The sequence below is a fragment of the Bos indicus x Bos taurus genome, chromosome 14 (assembly GCF_003369695.1).
Source record: "Bos indicus x Bos taurus breed Angus x Brahman F1 hybrid chromosome 14, Bos_hybrid_MaternalHap_v2.0, whole genome shotgun sequence".
Taxonomy (NCBI): Eukaryota; Metazoa; Chordata; class Mammalia; order Artiodactyla; family Bovidae; genus Bos; species Bos indicus x Bos taurus.
Window position 1 is genome coordinate 22,691,357 of NC_040089.1, and position 20,196 is coordinate 22,711,552.

General features: G+C 40.2%; 1 protein-coding gene across 2 annotated transcripts in view; it reads left to right on the top strand.

Annotated features, from left to right (window-relative positions):
- The window catches only part of LOC113904178, a 148,046-nt gene that overhangs the window by 80,835 nt on the left and 47,015 nt on the right, over positions 1–20,196 (top strand). For both annotated transcript variants that reach the window (XM_027560997.1, XM_027560996.1), the window contains exons 8-13: positions 8,905–9,056; positions 10,931–11,009; positions 14,537–14,612; positions 15,190–15,266; positions 15,364–15,395; positions 15,559–15,688. In XM_027560997.1, the coding sequence (XP_027416798.1) occupies positions 8,905–9,056; positions 10,931–11,009; positions 14,537–14,612; positions 15,190–15,266; positions 15,364–15,395; positions 15,559–15,688 (546 nt within the window). The remainder of the gene's footprint in view (positions 1–8,904; positions 9,057–10,930; positions 11,010–14,536; positions 14,613–15,189; positions 15,267–15,363; positions 15,396–15,558; positions 15,689–20,196) is intronic.

The following is a 20,196-nucleotide window of genomic DNA, read 5'->3' on the forward strand; positions in this document are numbered from 1 at the left end:
ATTATGTTGAGGTATGTTCCTTCTATTCCTGCTTTCTGGAGGGTTTTTATCATAAATGGATGTTGCATTTTGTCAAAGGCTTTCTCTGCATCTATTGAGATAATCATATGGCTTTTATTTTTCAATTTGTTAATGTGGTGTATTACATTGATTGATTTGTGGATATTGAAGAATCCTTGCATCCCTGGGATAAAGCCCACTTGGTCATGATGTATGATCTTTTTAATGTGTTGTTGTATTCTGATTGCTAGAATTCTGTTAAGGATTTTTGCATCTATGTTCATCAGTGATATTGGCCTGTAGTTTTCTTCTTTTGCGTGGCATCTTTGTCAGGTTTTGGTATTAGGGTGATGGTGGCCTCATAGAATGAGTTTGGAAGTTTACCTTCCTCTGCAATTTTCTGGAAGAGTTTGAGTAGGATAGGTGTTAGCTCTTCTCTAAATTTTTAGTAGAATTCAGCTGTGAAGCCATTTGGTCCTGGGCTTTTGTTTATTGGAAGATTTTTGATTTGTTTCTGTGCTTGTGATGGGTCTGTTAAGATTTTCTATTTCTTCCTTGTTCAGTTTTGGAAGGTTATACTTTTCTAAGAATTAGTCCATTTCTTCCAAGAGTCCATTTTATTGTCATATAGTTGCTGATTGTAGTCTCTTATGATCCTTTGCATTTCTCTGTTGTCTGTTGTGATTTCTTCATTTTCATTTCTAATTTTGTTGATTTGATTTTTCTCCCTTTGTTTCTTGATGAGTCTGGCTAATGGTTTGCCTATTTTATCTATCTTCTCAAAGAACCAGATTTTAGTTTTGTTGCTTTTTGCTATACTCTCCTTTGTTACTTTTTCATTTATTTCTGCCCTAATTTTTATGATTTCTTTCCTTCTACTAACCCTGGGGTGTTTCATTTCTTCTTTCTCTAGTTGCTTTAGGTGTAAAGTTAGGTTATTTATTTGATTTCTGTCTTGTTCCTTGAGATAAGCTTGTGTTTCACTGCTTTTACTGAATCCCATAGGTTTTGGGTTGTTGCTTTTTCATTTTCATTTGTTTCTATGACATGGAAGAACAGATTGGTTCCAAATAGGAAAAGGAGTACGTCAAGGCTGTATATTGTCACCCTGCTTATTTAACTTATATGCAGAGTACATCATGAGAAACGCTGGGCTGGAAGAAGCACAAGCTGAAATCAAGATTGCCGGGAGAAATATCAATAACCTCAGATATGCAGATGATACCACCCTTATGGCAGAAAGTGAAGAGGAACTAAAAAGCCTATTGATGAAAGTGAAAGTGGAGACTGAAAAAGTTGGCTTAAAGCTCAACATTCAGAAAACGAAGATCATGGCATCTGGTCCCATCACTTTATGGGAAATAGATAGGGCAACAGTGGAAACAGTGTCAGACTTTATTTTTCTGGGCTCCAAAGTCACTGCAGAGGGTGACTGCAGCCATGAAATGAGATGTATGGATTTCACATCCATGTATGGATGTGAGAGTTGGACTGTGAAGAAGGCTGAGCGCCGAACAATTGATGTTTTTGAACTGTGGTGTTGGAGAAGACTCTTGAGAGTCCCTTGGACTGCAAGGAGATCCAACCAGTCCATTCTGAAGGAGATCAGCCCCAGGATTTCTTTGGAAGGAATGATGCTAAAGCTGAAACTCCAGTACTTTGGCCACCTCATGCGAAGAGTTGACTCATTGGAAAAGACTCTGATGCTGGGAGGGATTGGGGGTGGGAGGAGAAGGGGACGACAGAGGATGAGATGGCTGGATGGCATCACTGACTCGATGGATGTGAGTCTGGGTGAACTCCAGGAGTTGGTGATGGACAGGGAGGCCTGGTGTGCTGCAAATCATGGGGTTGCAAAGAGTCGGACATGACTGAGCGACTGAACTGAACTAATGATTCCATTGCCATTTTCTTTGTTGTTTTGTGTTCGAGTTTATAAACCTTTTCTGTGTTTCCATTCTAGAGAAGATTCTTTAGCATTTGTTGAAGAGCTGGTTTGGTGGTGCTGAATTCTCTCAGCTTTTGCTTGTCTGTAAAGCTTTTGATTTCTCCTTCATATTTGAATGAGATCCTTGCTGGGTATAGTAATCTGGGTTGTAGGTTTTCCTCTTTCATCACTTTAAGTATGTCCTGCCATTCCCTCCTGGCCTGAAGAGTTTCTATTGAAAAATCAGCTGTTATCCTTATGAGAATCCCCTTGTGTGTTATTGTTTTTCCCTGGCTGCTTTTAATATTTGCTCTTTGTATTTGATCTTCATTAATTTGACTAATATGTGTCTTGGGGTGTTTCACCTTGGGTTTATCCTGTTTGGAACTCTCTGGGTTTCTTGGACTCGGGAGACTATTTCCTTCACCATTTTAGGGAAATTTTCAACTATTATCTCCTGAAGTATTTTCTCATGCCCTTTCTTTTTGTCTTCTTCTGGGACTCCTATGATTTGAATGTTGGGGTGTTTAACATTGTCCCAGAGGTCTCTGTGATTGTCCTTATTTCTTTTATTTCTTTTTTCTTTTTTCGTCTCTGCTTCATTTATTTCAACCATTCTGTCTTCCACTTCACTTATCATATCTTCTGCCTCAGTTATTCTGCTGTTGCTTCCTTCCAGAGTGCTTTTCATCTCAGGTATTGCATTATTTATTATTGATTGACTCTTTTTTATTTCTTCTAGGTCCTTGTGAAACATTTCTTGCATCTTCTCAATCCTTGTCTCTAGTCTATTTATCTGTAGCTCCATTTTGTTTTCAAGATTTTGGATCATCTTTACTATCATTCTGAATTCTTTTTCAGGTAGACTCCCTATCTCATCCTCTTTTGTTTGGTTTGGTGGGCATTTATCATATTCCTTTACCTGCTGAATATTTCTCTGACTTTTCATTTTGTTTAGATTGCTGTGTTTGGCGTGGCCTTTCTGCAGGCTGAAAATTTGTGGTTACTCTGTATTGTGGATGTTGCTCCCATCCTGTCAAGGTTTTCTGGTTAGAGAAACTTGCGTCTGTATTCTGGTGGGTGGAGCTGGATCTCTTCTCTCTGGAGTGCAATGAAGTGGCCAGTAGTGAGTTTTGGGGTGTTATGGGTCTTATGGCAGAAAATGAAGAGGAACTAAAAAGCCTCTTGATGAAAGTGAAAGTGGAGACTGAAAAAGTTGGCTTAAAGCTCAACATTCAGAAAATGAAGATCATGGCATCCGGTCCCATCACTTCATGGGAAATAGGTGGGGAAACAGTGGAAACAGTGTCAGACTTTATTTTTCTGGGCTCCAAAATCACTGCAGATGGTGACTGCAGCCATGAAATTAAAAAACGCTTACTCCTTGGAAGGAAAGTTATGACCAACCTAGATAGAATATTGAAAAGCAGAGACATTACTTTGCCAACAAAGGTTTGTCTAGTCAAGGCTATGGTTTTTCCTGTGGTCATGTATGGATGTGAGAGTTGGACTGTGAAGAAGGCTGAGCGCCAAAGAATTGATGCTTTTGAACTGTGGTGTTGGAGAAGACTCCTGAGAGTCCCTTGGACTGCAAGGAGATCCAACCAGTCCATTCTGAAGGAGATCAGCCCTGGGATTTCTTTGGAAGGACTGATGCTAAAGCTGAAACTCCAGTACTTTGGCCACCTCATGCGAAGAGTTGACTCATTGGAAAAGACTCTGATGCTGGGAGGGATTGGGGGCAGGAGGAGAAGGGGACGACAGAGGATGAGATGGCTGAATGGCATCACTGACTCGATGGATGTGAGTCTGAGTGAACTCCAGGAGTTGGTGATGGACAGGGAGGCCTGGCATGCTGCGATTCATGGGGTCGCAAAGATTTGGACACGACTGAGTGACTGATCTGATCTGATCTGGGTTTGATGTGACTTTGAGCAGTCTGTATTTTAATGTTTGGGCTGTGTTCCTGTATTGCTAGAGAATTAGCGTGGTATGTCTTGCTCTGGAACTTGCTGGCTCTTGAGTGGAGCTTGGTTTCAGTGTAGGTACAGAGGCTTTTGGATGAGCTCTTGTCGAGTAATGGTCCCTGGAGTCAGGAGTTTTCTGGTGTTCTCAAGTTTTGGATGTAATCCTCCTACGTCTGGCTTTCAGTCTTACTCTTACAGTAGCCTCAATACTTCTCCATCCATACAGTGCAGATAATAAAATATCTAGGTTAATGGTGAAAAGATTCTCCACAGAGAGGGACACCCAGAGAGGTTCACAGAGTTATATGGAGAAGAGAAGAGGGAGGAGGGAGATAAAGGTGACCAAGAGGAGAAGAAGGGGAGTCAAAAGGGGAGAGACCAATCCAGCCAGTAATCAGTTCCCTAAGGTTCTCCACAGCCCGGACACCCAGAGAGATTCACAAAGTTAAGTAGAGAAGAGAAGAGGGAGGGAGGAGATAGAGGTGATCTGGGGGAGAAAAGGGAGAGTCAAAAGGGGAGACAGCAGTCAAGCCAGTAATCAAAGTTCAGTTCAGTTCAGTCACTCAGTCATGTCTGACTCTTTGTAACTCATGGACTGCAGCATACCAGGCCTCCCTGTCCATCACCAACTCCTGGAGTTCACTCAAACTCATGCCCATTGAGTCGGTGATGCCATCCAACCATCTCATCCTCTGTCGTCCCCTTCTCCTCCCGCTGTCAATCTTTCCCAGCATCAGGGTCTTTTCAAATGAGTCAGTTTTTCACATCAGGTGGCCAAAGTATTGGAGTTTCAGCTACAACATCAGTCCTTCCAATGAATATTCAGGACAGATTTCCTTTAGGATGGACTGGTAGGACCTCCTTGCAGTCCAAGAGACTCTTGAGAGTCTACTCCAAAACCAAAATTCAAAAGCATCAATTCTTCAGCACTAGTTTTCTTTGTAGTCCAACTCTCACATCCATACATGACCACTGGAAAAACCATGGCTTTGACTAGAAGGACCTTTATTGGCAAAGTAATGTTTCTGCTTTTTAAAATGCTGTCTAGGTTGGTCATGACTTTTCTTCCAAGGAGTAAGCGTCTTTTCATTTCATGGCTGCAGTCACCATGTGCAGTGATTTTGGAGCACCCAAAAATAAAGTCTGCTACTGTTTCCACTGTTTCTCCATCTATTTGCCATGAAGTAATGGGACTGGATGCCATGATATTTGTTTTCTGAATGTTGAGCTTTAAGCCAACTTTTTCACTCTCTCATTCACTTTCATCAAGAGACTCTTTAGTTCTTCTTCACTTTCTGCTGTAAGGGTGGTGTCCTCTGCATATCTGAGGTTATTGATATTTCTCCCAGCAATCTTGATTCCAGTCTGTGCTTCATGCAGCCCAGTGTTTCTCATGATGTACTCTGCATATAAGTTAAATAAGCAAGGTGATAATATACAGCCTTGACGTACTCCTTTTCCTATTTGGAACCAGTCTGTTGTTCCATGTCCAGTTCTAACTGTTGCTTTTTGACCTGCATACAGATTTCTCAAGAGGCAGGTCAGGTGGTCTGGTATTCCCATCTCTTGAAGAATTTTCCACAGTTTATTGTGATTCACAGAGTCAAATGCTTTGGCATAGTCAATAAAGGAGAAAATAGATGTTCTTCTGGAACTCTCTTACTTTTTTGATGATCCAGAAGATGTTGGCAATTTGATCTCTGCCTTCTCTAAAACTAGCTTGAACATCTAGAAGTTCATGGTTCATGTATTGTTGAAGCCTGGCTTGGAGAATTTTGAGCATTACTTTACTACCGTGTGAGATGAGTGCAGTTGTGCAGTAGTTTGAGCATTCTTTGGCATTGCCTTTCTTTGGGATTGGAATGAAAACTGACCATTTCCAGTCCCTTGGCCACTGCTCAGTTTTCCAAATTTTCTGGTATATTGAGGGCAGCACTTTCACAGCATCACGTTTTAGGATTTGAAATAACTCAACTGGAATTCCATCACCTCCACTTAGCTTTGTTTGTAGTGATGCTTCCTAAGGCTCACTTGACTTCATATTCTAGGATGTGTGGTTCTAGGTGCGTGATCACCCCATCATGATTATCTGGGTCGTGACGATCTTTTTTGTACAGTTCTTCTGTGTATTCTTGCCACCTCTTCTTAATATCTTCTGCTTCTGTTAGGTCCGTACCATTTCTGTCCTTTATCGAGCCCATCTTTGCATGAAATGTTCCTTTGGTATCTCTAATTTTCTTGAAGAGATCTCTAGTCTTTCCCATTGTGTTGTTTTCCTCTGTTTTTTTGCATTGATCGCTTAGGAAGGCTTTGTTATCTCTTCTTGCTATTCTTTGGAACTCTGCATTCAGATGCTTATATCTTTCCTTTTCTCCTTTGCTTTTCACTTCTCTTCTTTTCACAGTATTTGTAAGGCCTATTGAGACGGCCATTTTGCTTTTTTGCATTTCTTTTTCTTGAGGATGGTTTTGATCCCTGCCTCTTGTACAATGTCATGAACCTCCGTCCATGGTTCATCAGGCAGTCTGTCTATCAGATCTAGTCCCTTATATCTATTTCTCACTTCCTCTGTATAATCATTGGGGATTTGAGTTAGGTCATACCTGATGGTCTAGTGGTTTCCCCTACTTTCTTCAATTTAAGTCTGAATTTTGCAATAAGGAGTTCATGATCTGAGCCACAGTGAGGTCCAGGTAATCACATCCCTAAGCAAAAATGGGTACTGAAGATTAGATTCTTAAAGGTACAAAATTGAAACAAATACCAAAAAGCAAAGATTAAAAATCTGGAGTAGAGGTTAGACTCTCAAACATGTAATATTAAAAGTACAAAAGAAAATCACAAAAATTATAAAAAATATATATGAAATTTGCTTTAAAAATCGGGTTTTTTTGGCAAGGTAATACTAGGTTATAAAAATGAAAATTAAAGGAGTAATAAAGAACTTAAAAAAATTTAAAAATAATAATAGTAAAAATATATCTAGGAATTTCTCTGGAGCTGTTGAGGACAGTGTGGGGTCAGTTCAGTTTCAGATAGTTCCTTGTTTCAGCTCACATTTCTTCTTAAGGTCTATAGGCCCCTTCCAATGCTTAGTCAATGCTAACTACTGGGTTTTAATCTGTTGCATCTGTCACTACCAAAGCGTTTCCCTCTTCTTTGTTTATTTTGTCTTCCTCTGTTTTCAAGTGTCTTCAGTGTCTAATTTCTGCCCTGACACAAGGGGGCGAAGGTGGTCACTTATTTAGGCTCACTTGTTCAGTTGTGTTGTGGGGAGGGGAGGAATGCTGCAAGCAAATATCACTGGCTTGTGTGGGGAGTGCTCGCAGTATAGGGACCACACTGGGTTTGCCCCAGCTCACGGAGGCATGTGCTTTCCTGATCTACACTGCTCAGGCTCCAAGTTGCTCTGCTGGGTGTACTGTCCAAAGCAGGCCCTGCCTTTCATGCACTTCCCAGGTATAAGCTGCTCAGGTTCAGGTTCTTGGGCACTCCACAAAGGCACAGACTCAGTTGGGCGTGTGTTTGATGCCCTTCCCAGGTCCGAGCAGCTCAGGTGACCAGGTGCTTGGCCAGCTCACTGTCCCAGGTGGGCCAGGCATCTTAATCATCTCCCTGGTCCTGGCTGCTTGGTTTCCTGGGTGCGCCATGAGAGCGCTGTCTCAGGTATTCTGGGTATCTCCTCTGGGGAGCTGATCTCAGGCTGCAACCCTCCTGGCAGATGTCAACTGCCCAGGATCCAGGAAGATGTGGTTAGCAACTGGGAGCCTGCTCGCAGTTTGGTGGAGGATTCCATCTTTGGGGCTGAGATTGCCTCTTGCCTTCTGGCTCTGGCTGTTGCCCACCTGCCTCTCTGCCTCCAGTGGGTGGTGATGGGCCAGTCTGCAGCCCGCTAGCTTTCTTTGGGTATTTGCTCAATCCTTTGTTCTGTGAGCAGGCCAGATGGCGCCTTAGGTTAGAGCTTTTTGCGGGAAAGTTCTCTGTCCTTTTTTTTTTTTTTTCTCTCTCTGGCTATCCCACAGTTTGGGTTGTTATCTCACATTTGCTTCCTCAGATTGTCCTTGGGGCATTCAGGCCTGGTCCTTACCCTAAGCATGCAGCCCACGCCTCCCTGTCCAGCCCCCGCTTGCTAGTGGCGGATGGGAGTGTGTGGGCTACTTCTCCTCTGGGAGTTGTGGTTAGGCACATATACTGTGATGGTTTTTTTTTTTTTTTTTTTTGCTCCTGGTTATGTTGCCCTCTGAGATTCCAAAACTCCCTACAGACCCACCATGAGAGGGTTTCCTGCTGTTTGGAAACTTCTCCTCCTTCACAACTCGCTCCCCAGGACAGGTCTCAGTCCCTAACTCTTTTGTCTCTCTTTTTGTCTTTTATATTTTTTTTCCTACCTCCTTTTGAGGAGAATGGGCTGCCTTTCTGGGTGCCTGGTGTCCTCCGCCAGCATTCAGAAGTTGTTTTGTGGAAGTTGTTCAGCATTCAGATGATCTTCTGATGAATTTGTGGGGGAGAAAGTGGTCTCCCCATCCTATTCCTCCACCATCTTCTGAATACCTTTTGATAAAATAAATGTTTTTCCCTTCTTACCCACTGTATCATTGCTATAATTAATTTCTTTTATACATAAGCAAATGTTATATATACATAAATACATAATTCTGCTAAATCCCCATTCTCCTGCTACTGTTTACTATTCAGAGCCTTCATATAGCTGCTGCATGCATTCTGTCAAGATTTTGTAGCTGTATTCAGTGAGAGAGACTGAGAGGGGTGTGTTGCTCCATCTTACCTGGACCTGGAGCTCTTGATTAGAAATGTGTAATTTTTCTATCATGTTGTTGTTTAGTCACTCAGTTGTATCTGACTCTTTGTGACCCCACAGACTGTAGCCCTCCAGGCTTCTCTGCCCATGGGATTTCCCAGGCACCACTACTGGAGCAGGTTGCCATTTCATTCTCCAGGGGGTCTTCCGGTGCTGGGCAGTAAGGCTTGTTTTTTTGTTGTTGTTGTCAGTGACAGTGTATGAAGTGCATGTGGCAACAGGTGAGCTTTGGAATGCTGGAACAGTAGCAAACGTCTACATTGCTGTCTATGGGGAAAAGGGAGATACAGGATCCAGACAACTATTTCGATCAAAGAGCACTTTGAATTTTTTAAGAGGACAAGTAAGTAACAAAAAGTCTTTTGTTCTTCTTTCCTGGTGTTCAGGGTTGTCCCAGAAGTATTCTAGTCCACATGCTGTCATTAAAATGGTGCCTCCATGGGGAACAAGGGCTTGGTTCTCCCTGTCCACCATCATGCTGAAGTCACTACCAATTGTCTGATTTTCAACACCTGTATATTGTTAAATAAGGATTACTATGTACAGTTGACCCATGAACAACACAGGAGGCTAGGAGCTCTGGCCCCATATAGTTGAAAATGTGCATATAGCTTTACAGTTGACCTTCCACATCCATTGTTCTGCATCCTAGGATTCAACCAACCTTGCTGATTGTATATGCTGTAGTACATGTTTATTGGAAAAAATCCACATAGAAGTGGACCTGTGTAAGTTCAAACCTGTGTTGTTCACTGACCGACTATAGCATCTTTCATTGTCAAATATAGAAACTGATTGTATTACATTATATTTACTATTACTGATACTAATATTTAAGTAATACTTAATTTCTTAAAACGTCTTAAAACTGAGAAGTTTATAGACAACGCATTAACTGTTTTTTGAGGATGCAAATAGCCTTTGAGTATGTCAACATACATTCATTGTTTCCCCTTTTTTCTTAGAGTTCTCTATGTCAGTCATCGTAAATACAATAACACATGATTTTCTTTGCTAGTATTTCTGTCATTGCATAGAAAATCTTCCTTTTTCAGCAGATTTCATTCATGAATAAAGAAATGGCAGTATTACTCATTTACCATTACCAGGCATTGACTGTATTTTTGTAAATAAATGCTAATGGCTTTATCTGTTATTTATATTTTTATTGTCCATTTATGTAGAGGTAGAGTGATGGCAAAGGAGGGTATCAACAGTATTAATAAATACCAGAGAATCTGAGCTCTAACACTGGTTCTACGCCTCCCTGTAGAGAGGGATATGTTTTTTATCTGTAGAGAGGATATGTTTTTTTTGCACCTAGTGACTTTTAAGGATAAAATATATGTGAAAATATTTCAAAATGTATAAGACATGTATCTTTTGTTATCGAATTATTTTTCAACTGATACACTAAATTGTGTATTTTTCTTGCTCTTTAATCTGTATCCTTAGCCTAGGTTTTAGTGAAAGAACTCTGGGCTCCTCACTTTTACCTGTATTCTGAATACACAAACCACTGGAGCACAAACATGCATAGTTTTGATGGTAGCAGTGCACTGAGACTTCAGGCAACATGTTTTAAATGTTCAATAATTTTTGCATCAATATTCTAAAATTACTTTAGAAACATTTTTGTGAATGGTCCCTAATCATTGCTAAAACATTTCATTCAGGACAGATGGGAGTTTGTTATAGTCAAATAAATGGAGACTTACAGTGTGTTTTATAACTATTACATTTATATTATTATTATTTGAAAACATTGTAGAGAGCCCACAAATTTATGCCTTTGTAATGAAATTGGCAAGAAGGAAAAATTAGAGAACTTGTTATTATGTCCTATAAATTAATATTTCTGTTTTATCTTTACTTTTTTTTTTGCAGGAATAAACACTTTTTAATAATCAATGAAGGCTGAAAATAATGTATTCAATACTTATCTTTCTTAGGAAAACAACTAAATGTTTATCTCTAAATAGTAAGACAGTGGTAAAATACAGCATCACTTTTTAAAATAGTAGCTCCTCATTGGTTATATATTTTAAATATATTAATAGTAATGTGTGCACACCTTTACTTTCTTAATGTAGAGGTGTGTATTTATTGAATGAACCTAATTCTTTCACAGTGAATTTTTACTGTATCTTAATTTGTACTCTTATTAACAATCAGCTTATGGTCTAGATCTAACTGTACTTTTTTGGTCTGTTACAGGTTGACAGCTTCCTCCTGGAAGCTGTTCACCTGGGGAATTTGTACAAGATTGTCATAGCCCATGATGGGCTTGGACCAGGTAAGAGTCTTCCACAGGTAGATATTCAAAGTGCAGTTCTGCTCTGTTCTTGTGACGCCTCATACAAATCTAGAAAAAACTGTGGAAAACTCATAATGACGTGGTTTCTAAGTATTGATTCTCTGAGGCGAGTGGCAGTGTTCCAGGCATGCTCCTGTTGGATACCATGTCTGCGTCCAGTGACAGGGACTGTCTATGAAGTGCTAACGATCATGCCAACAGCAGTACCTTAAGGAAGCTGTCCTGGCAGCCTTGCTGTGTTTCCTGTTGTGTCCTGTCTCAGCTGTGTTCTCTGCTGCCATTTTTGTTCTCACTTCTTCCCCAGGTTTCCCATCACTTTTGTGACTTGACCCACATCTTCATTTTCTGCTACTGCATAAGGTGTCCATAAGATAAAATCCTTTAACAAAAGACACGAGTAAAGTGCACATACCACAAAAAGGATAAAAAAATCCCAAAGCATCAAAGAAGATGATAAACTCTTTTACTTAAAAATGTCAACTTTCAAAACGTTAAGAACAGAGTTGTCATATCAATATGTAGTGGATATGTGTTTAAATAATTAATGAGGGACCCAGCCAAGTGACAAAGCTAGTTCAAAAGAAGTTACACAAAAATAAAAAAATATACATTTGTGATCAGTAAAAACAGAAAGAATGATAGATTTGACTAACAAATTAAAAGTATGGCTAATGTCCTAAGATAATAAAAACATACCTTTGAGATTATCTTCCCTCTTGGACAAAATTCACTTATATTTTTATCAGATCCAAGGCTATTGCATCTTATTTTTCTGCCAGTTGACAACTGATTTTACAGAGTCTGGGCTCTGATCTATGGTCAGTACTAAGTCAGGTAATATTCCATTTCTGCAGGGAGTCAGATGACTACTCAGCAGGCTTGTCAGATGGTGAATGCTCTGGTAGGACTCTGAAAGGACATGTTAATATGCCCAAGTAACATACACAGCAAATTCAATTCGGGAAATATATGTGGTAGACCTGCTATATACAAAGTGCTGTGCTGAGTATTTTCTATGGTAAATATGAAAATATTCTTCTGTTGTTTAAAAGCTTCCCCAACTGTGGTATTTCCTTACAGCAGCCCAAGCAGAAAAAGACAATATTTTAATTTGACAGTTAAATTTCCCATTTTGTCCTACTCCAAATACCCAAATAAAATGGGATTTGTGTTACTTCTGAGGATTTTCATGGTTGCTGGCACAATGTGAATATCCCATGGAGCCTGCATTCTCCAGAAGAACTTTCGTAGGTCAGCAACACAGATGCACATGTGTGCAATTATTTGAAGGTAAATGTGTACAAAAAGAATCGAGAAATACAATAAGGGATAATTTATGACAACTAAGTATGGCTCATGCTGGGAAACTGAAGGATCGTTCAGTAATAGGAAATCTATTAATAAAATACATCACCTCAGAAAGTTGAAGCAAAAAAATTATCTTTCAGCAGTTAACTAATATTATTATTAAAAATTCTTTCAAAATTTGGAACAGAAAAAATATTTTAAAATTATTTAACTCAAGATGACCACTTAATAAACAATGAAATCCATGAAAGTTAGGAATATGATAAGGATTTTTCTTCTTATGAGAATAGTCATTCTTTGGAAAGTAGAAGGTAAATTTATTGTCTACAGGTGATTTAAATGTCTATTAAAATGCAAGGAGGATCAACTGAAAAATGGATGAAAGAAGAGAATATATAAAGTGATTAGAATTTAAATCAATATACAATAACCTGAGGCTGTTTTTTTCTATTGAAAATATGAGATATAAAAGCTCTTCAGAGTAGCAGCAAAAATATATAAAATATATAAAAATTAACATCAACAATGAGAAATACATGTCCCTCTGAATTATTAAACTGGCCTGGTCTGAAAGCCGTATTGAGAAGTAATAGGAAACTCTAGCCAGGACAGTTTGATTTACAGGTTCTATCTGTCCTGAGGATTAAGTGAACCTATTTGTTCCTTAACGATTTATTTACCAACGATCTCAGCTGGCACTGTGTTCTTGTTTTGATTTGTTCTGTGTTTTGGTGAGAGAGGTGAAGGCTGTGTGTGCATGCATTTACATATTTCCTTTAGGCCCCAGCTGCCTGTGTTTGTGGTGCCTTGGCTGTTAATACGTGTTAAGAATTTTGTTTAACCAAATTGCGCCCAGGTCTCTCCATTTTTTGGGGCAAAAACAATCTGTGGCAAGATTTATTTTTATATAAGATAAGATCTCAGACTATGATGGAGAAAAACTGCTGCAGTGGTTTCTTTACAGAAAGACTGTTGGTTACTCCACAACCCAGTGGAGCATCACAAGTGAGAAAACGGTGGAGAACTGGAAAGAGGTGGGGGTGCAGTGCCTGGACATATCTACTGGTGTTGATCAAGATCAGCTCAGGAGAGAAAACATGAAAGACAGGGTCGTACAGGGAATGATGAGCAGTGTGGCTCGGCTCAGGGATGGGAACGTGGTGAGGGACAAAGTCCAAGACTAAACAAAGACCAGTCTGTGACCATGTGCTGTGTTAGAGTCTACAGCTGATGAGTATTACCTCGGTAAGTCAAGCAGTTTTAATTAAAGGAGGATACATGTTGAGCTGGCCCTTTGTATAAATAAAACCATGATGGCTAGTTAAAATAGTCCATTTTATCTATAAATAAAATTAAATTGTATTTTAACCAACTTGAGTTTGCAAGTTAGTATAAAACTACACATTTAAGAAGAGGCCGTTATCTTCATTAAACTAGCTCATGCGGTGTGCTTGGACAGACTTTCTGAATGAATATGTATTTAATATATACATTAAAGTTTAAATTTGGACTTTAGTAGCTTTTAATGTGTATGCATTTTAGAAATTGACAGTAGTGCTAACTCATCAGATACATATTCTTTGAAAGATGTTAGGTTCAGGGTTATAAATGCAGTTTATGAAATCAAGAGCAATTGCAGAGTTGTTCTGTTTTCAACCATTTGGAAAGTCACACTGAAGTAGATGTCATAACATACAAATCTTTGTGACTTCCCTGGCGGTCCAGTGGCTACGACTCTGTGCTCCCAATGCAAGGGGCCCAGGTTTGATCCCTGGTCAGGGAGCTAGATCCCACATGCTGTAATTAAATAAATAAACATGAAAACAAAAGAGCTTCCCTGGTGGCTCAGGTGGTTAAGAATCTGCCTGTGAGTGCAGGAGATGCAGGTTTGATCCCTGGGTTGGGAATATTCCCTGGAGAAGGGAATGACAACCCACTCCAGTATTCTTTCTTGCCTGGAGAATTCCATGGACAGAGGAGCCTGGTGAGCCTTGAAGTAGGCTATGCAGGTAGAAGAAATATTTTTAAATGCTTCAGAGTCCATGTCCCAAGTATGTTGTGTTATCTGAAGTATTAAACCTTATAGGTGCACGAGGGCTTTACTTCTCAAAAGCTAGAGCTTCTTTCTCAAAACCTCAAGTAATAGCCAGTCTGTAACCTATACACACCACAGTTTTCTTTCTTTAATTTGTGTTTAGGAAATGGTTGGTTTCTTGATGATGTTGTGATCAAGGATCCCACAACGAACCGTGAATACACCTTTTTCTGCCACAGGTTGGTAGGCATGCTTTACCTTGAACAAACTGATTTCATATTAGTCATGCCAGGCTCATATATTTTGGGCAAATGGAGAGTTTATTCAATCACTCCTGGTCACTGAAGCTTTGTTGGGTAACATTTTTGAACATTAATTTTAGGGGCTGTTTCTTCTACTTGCAAAGATATCCATTGTGTTTATCATCATTCCTGATGATACAGATTTAGGTCTTTGTTCAGATTTAAAAATATGATTTCTCTTTATACATCAATAAGGAGAATGAGGGCTTCCCAGATGACACAGTGGTAAAAAATGTGCTTACCAGTGCAGGAGATGTAAGATACCCGAGTTCAATTCCTGGTAGGGAAGATCCCCTGGAGAAGGAAATGGCAACCCACTCTAATATTCTTGCTTGGGAAATCCTATGGACAGAGGAACCTGGTGGGCTACAGTCCACGGGGTTGCAAAGAGTTGGATATGACTGAAGCAACTTAGCGTGCCCACTAGCTGTTATTTCTGACCTGGCTAGATAATTACTAGTGGTTAGTGTAAATATAAATTCAGGATATACTTGATTCACTTTTCTTTGTATAGATGGCTGGATCAAGGTGAAGATGATGGTAAAATCGTCAGAGAACTGTATGCCAGGAATAACAGTATCCTCTCTGCAAGTGAGTGTTTCTCGGAAAGCTCTGTTTTATAATGATTGAGGAAAGAAAGCTTGACTCTGCTGAAATTAATGGTCCTTTCTCTCCTTTACATCCTCAGGGCAAAAGCTGGAAGTTATTAGAAAAGAAACAGTAAGATTTTACTTTTGGCCCTAAATTACTTGGTACAAAACAGTGTTCAAATAGCTATTTGATGTGTTAAGTCAGTATATAATGTTTAGTAAGCGGTGTTTCCTAGTAACTTCTTCTGTCTGTCTTCTCATATTGGTGTTGTTTGTTTCATTTTTCTACTTAGTGGGCTGCAGAAAGCTGGAAATTTAGGAAAGGAAATACTCTTCAGTTCTACAACAGGCTTACTGGAGGGTTTGTCCGTCTGCATCCAGACAGCACAGTGGACGCGGTTGGAGAGAAGACAGACAAATACGGTAAAGTCATGGGCCTAGTGTGTGATGCCATGGCAGTTTTGGGAGCTGGAGGAAAGCAAGTTTCTAGACCCAGTTTAAGTTGTGCTTCTTACTTTTCAGATGATTTTATACCAGTATTAAACCATTTAAATAATTTACTACCTACATTAACACAAATGGTCAATAGACGAGAGGCTCTAAATCTTGGCAGACGATGCAATTATGCAGACAGTACACCATGAAAACACTTATATTTGGTAATTCTTACTTGAAGAATAATACGTAGGCAATTAACATACAGTGTTTATAAAAAGTAGCATTTGTAGTTCTTGAAAGGGTACGGCCATTTAAGCAGTTAAGTAAGTTCTGCTAAACACTGAGAGCCTGTTACTTCAAAGCACTATGTTAAATAATGTGAGGGCCACAAAAATAACCGAGACATTTTTCTGAACTCCAGAGATTCATCATCTGATACAGTAGACAAACACATACAACAATTCTAATAATGCTTGTTTGTTGTGTCAGAATGATAGTACAGAGGAAAAACTAAGCAAAGGGAAATTGGGTTGGTTGTTTAATGTCAGCACGTCACGAAGCCACAGCCACAAACATTCATGAAGAAGGAGTAATCCAATAATGGTAGACTGGACCATGAACCCAAACCTCCAGCTCCTCTTGAAATTTTGTTGTTGTTGAGTCAGGAAGTCATGTCTGACTATTTGTGACCCCATGGTCTGCAGCAGACCAAGTTTTCCTGTCCTTCACTATCTCCTGGAGTTTGCTTATGTTCATTGAGGCAGTGATGTGATCCAGCCATCTCATCCTCTGTCGCCTTGAAATTTAGACCATCGCTATTTAAGCAAAATCCACCTTCTGCATCTGTGGATGTAACTTTGCTGAACCTTGTTAGAAACTGTGCCTTCAAATAACCTTGAGGATGCTCAGGAGATATTAACCTCCAGCATCTCCTAAGAAGGTAACTTCCACCTCCTATTAGAGACCCCAGGGAATAATCCAACTTCCCCTTCTATGAAAATGTGTGAGAATCTGAGAATGCATCTTAGTAGCCTCTCTTTTCAAAACTAGTCTATTTCTCAGATATTTTTCTTGCCTGTTGGTTCCCATTTGGGATCACTTATCTACTTAGATCCCTCAGAACGGTCCTTCATGTCATGCTCCCCAAGGCCCCTGCTGCCAGTGCTGACACTCTTTTCCCTTACTGAAGAGAGTGGCTTGTATTTCCAAATGTAAAAATGTCTCCCACTTTGAAATCAGAAACCGTAAAGGATCTAAGTTTAACTTTACTTGCAAAAAACACAAGAGCACTGAGTCAAAAACCAAGACCGTTATTTCTCGGAACAAATGCAGCAGGTAGAGCAGCATCTTATGTTGGGTCCTCAAGTCCCCACCCCTCAGTATCATCAAGTGAAGGTCTGATGTTACTTACATACACGGGTGGGTACGTTAAAGCAGAGAAATACCCAAGGTAAGAAATTCCGATCTTTTTCAGGGTTGCCCAGTTTTCCTTCCAGAGAAGGAGAAACAGTGTGAGAGACAGAGACAGAAAAAGAAAAGACGAGAATGTAAGCAAATATTCTCCAGGGAAGGGGAGGAAAGTCTTTTTCTTTACTCCCCTGGGATGCTGAAAGAGAGGGAGAGAAATAGTGATATCAAAGTGTTACTATGCTGGAACATTTCCCTGTATGTTTTGTAAAAGGAAATGGCAATCCACTCCAGTGTTCTTGCTTGCAGAATCCCATGGGCAGAGGGAGACTGGCAGGCTACAGTCCTGAATCACAGAAACAGACACGACTGAGCACACACTCACACATACATTTGTAAATCCCTTTATTCAGAGGGACTGGTCCATGCAGGAAAATGACACATGTATACTTGTCTTCTAACACCCAGCCCCCACAAGCTGGTTTATAGAGGGAACACAACACTCCCACATCAAGAAGTGGAGCGTCTGCCTCATCCCTCTCTGGGTCAGCCCTGTCTCCGTATTTTGACTAGAGCGAGCACGCTGTAACTCCTAAAGTCCTCGTCTTCTGCCTCCACTTCTTGGATTAATCTGTCTTGGAAGCCAGGCCTCATGATATGGATGAACCCAGAGAATTGTGCAGAGAGGATCCCCAGTAAAGAACTGGTGTCCTGCAGCTGCACAGACGGCAGGCATGTGAATGTGTGTGTAGAACTAACTAACCGGTAGATGATGAAAACAGAGAAATTTTACCCTTAAATGTTCCCAGCATCTAAATACTCTAGTCCTGCAATAAATAGAGTAGAATGAGCAGTCCTAAGAAAGGCAGGTGCAGGATGGTATGAGTCATTTTCCTTGGCGTAACTGACATTTTTGCAACAGGAGGTGTTTTATGTATGATAATTACTGCAGCATTATTTCCTGATGTTATATGCCTTGTCCTGTAAATTCACATTCATGAATCAGTTTTCGCTTGCCTGGAAATGGTTGTGATGAAAAATGCTGACCCATGAACATCTTTTCAAGAAAATATTTTAAGAATATGTCTCAGATATGTTGGCTTTGATGTTCACTCCACACACACAAAATGTATTATCATGCGCCAGGCCTTCTATTTAGTTATCAAGCTGGTTGTGAATTTAGCTATTTCCATGCCCAGAGTTAGAGTGCTCATTTCTCTGAGAGCTGCTGAACCATTTCTTGGCAACACTAGACTGAAGAGGAGATACACAGCATGAGAAGATCATTGAAATACCACAGGGGGGCTTCATTTTTATGATCATAAGCTCTTAAGAATTAAAAAAAATAATACTATGCCTGCTCTGACAATGACCATCAAAAACATGTCTTCCTGTTGCTAGTGTGGGATCTCAGAGCTGAAAGGAAGGCCCGGATGACAATACAAATAAGTGTTTAGTTCTAAACCACTGATGGCTACCTTATATCAGGGCCAGTTCATGAACTTCCCATCCCCTGAAATTTCAAAAGATTTACCATAAAATACAGACTCACATAGTTCTCTCATTATATAGGTGTATTTTTCAAGGAAAAAAACATAACCTAAATTCATACTCATTCAACTGATATTCCTAAAAGGATTAAGCATGTAATTTTATTTATTTATTTTTAAATTTATTTATTTTAAGCATGTAATTTTAAATATACAATGTATTACCACACTGGAAGTTTCTAATGTGTCTTTATTGTTCTCTGCAGTGTCTCTATGGACCTATGTGAATAGTTGTACCTGCTGTTGCTAAGTAGGTACTTAGTAGCCAAGTCTGACTCTGTGTGACCTCATGGACTGTAGCCCACCAGGCTCCTCTGTCTGTGGATTTTCTCAGGAAAGAATAATGGGATGGGTTGCCATTTCTTCCTCCATAATGAGATTGCTCAAAATTCTCTAAGCGAGGCTTCAACAGTACGTGAACCGAGAATGTTCAGTTGTTCAAACTGGATGTAGAAAAGGCAGAGGAACCTGAGATCAAATTGCCAACATCCACTGGATCATAGAAAAAGCAAGAGAGTTCCAGAAAAGCATCTACTTCTGCTTTATTGACGCTAAAGCCTTTGACTGTGTGGATCACAACAAACTGTGAAAAATTCTTAAAGAGATGGGAATACCAAACCACCATAAAGAAAGCTGCTGCTGCTGCTAAGTTGCTTCAGTCGTGTCTGACTCTGTGCAACCCCATAGACAGCAGCCTACCAGGCTCCTCTGTCCCTGGGATTCTCCAGGGAAGAACACTGGAGTGGGTTGCCATTTCCTTCTCCAGTGCGTGAAAGTGAAAAGTGAAAGTGAAGTTGCTCAGTCATGTCTGACTCTTCGAGACCCCATGGACTGCAGCCCACCAGGCTCCTCCATCCATGGGATTTTCCAGGCAAGAGTACTGGAGTGGGTTGCCATTGCCTTCTCCAAAGAAAGCTGAGCGACAAAGAATTGATGCTTTTGAACTGTGGTGTTGCAGAAGACTCTTATGAGTCCCTTGGACAGCAAGGAGATCAAACCAGTCCATCCTAAAGGAAATCAGTCCTGAATATTCATTGAAAGGACTGATGCTGAAGCTGAAGCTCCAAAACTTTGGCCACCTGATTCGAAGAACTGACTCATCACTAGAAAAGACCCTGATGCTGGGAAAGATTTAAGGCAGGAGGAAGAGGAGATGAAAGAGGATGAGATGGTTGGATGGCATCACAGACTTGAAGGAAGTGAGTTTGAGCAAGCTCCAGGAGTTGGTGATGGATAGGGGAGACTGGTGTGCTACAGTCCATGGAGTCGCAAAGAGTCGGACATGACTGAGTAACTGAACTGAACTGAACTGAACTGACGACCTTACCTGCCTCCTGAGAAATCTGTATGCAGGTCAAGAAGCAACAGTTCAAAACGGACATGGACCAACAGACTGGCTCCAAACTGGGAAAGGAACACATCAAGGCTGTATATTGTCATCCTGCTGCTTGTTTAACTTATATGCAGAATACATCATGTGAAATGCTGGGATGGATGAAGCACAAGCTGGAATCAAGACTGCAGGGAGAAATATCA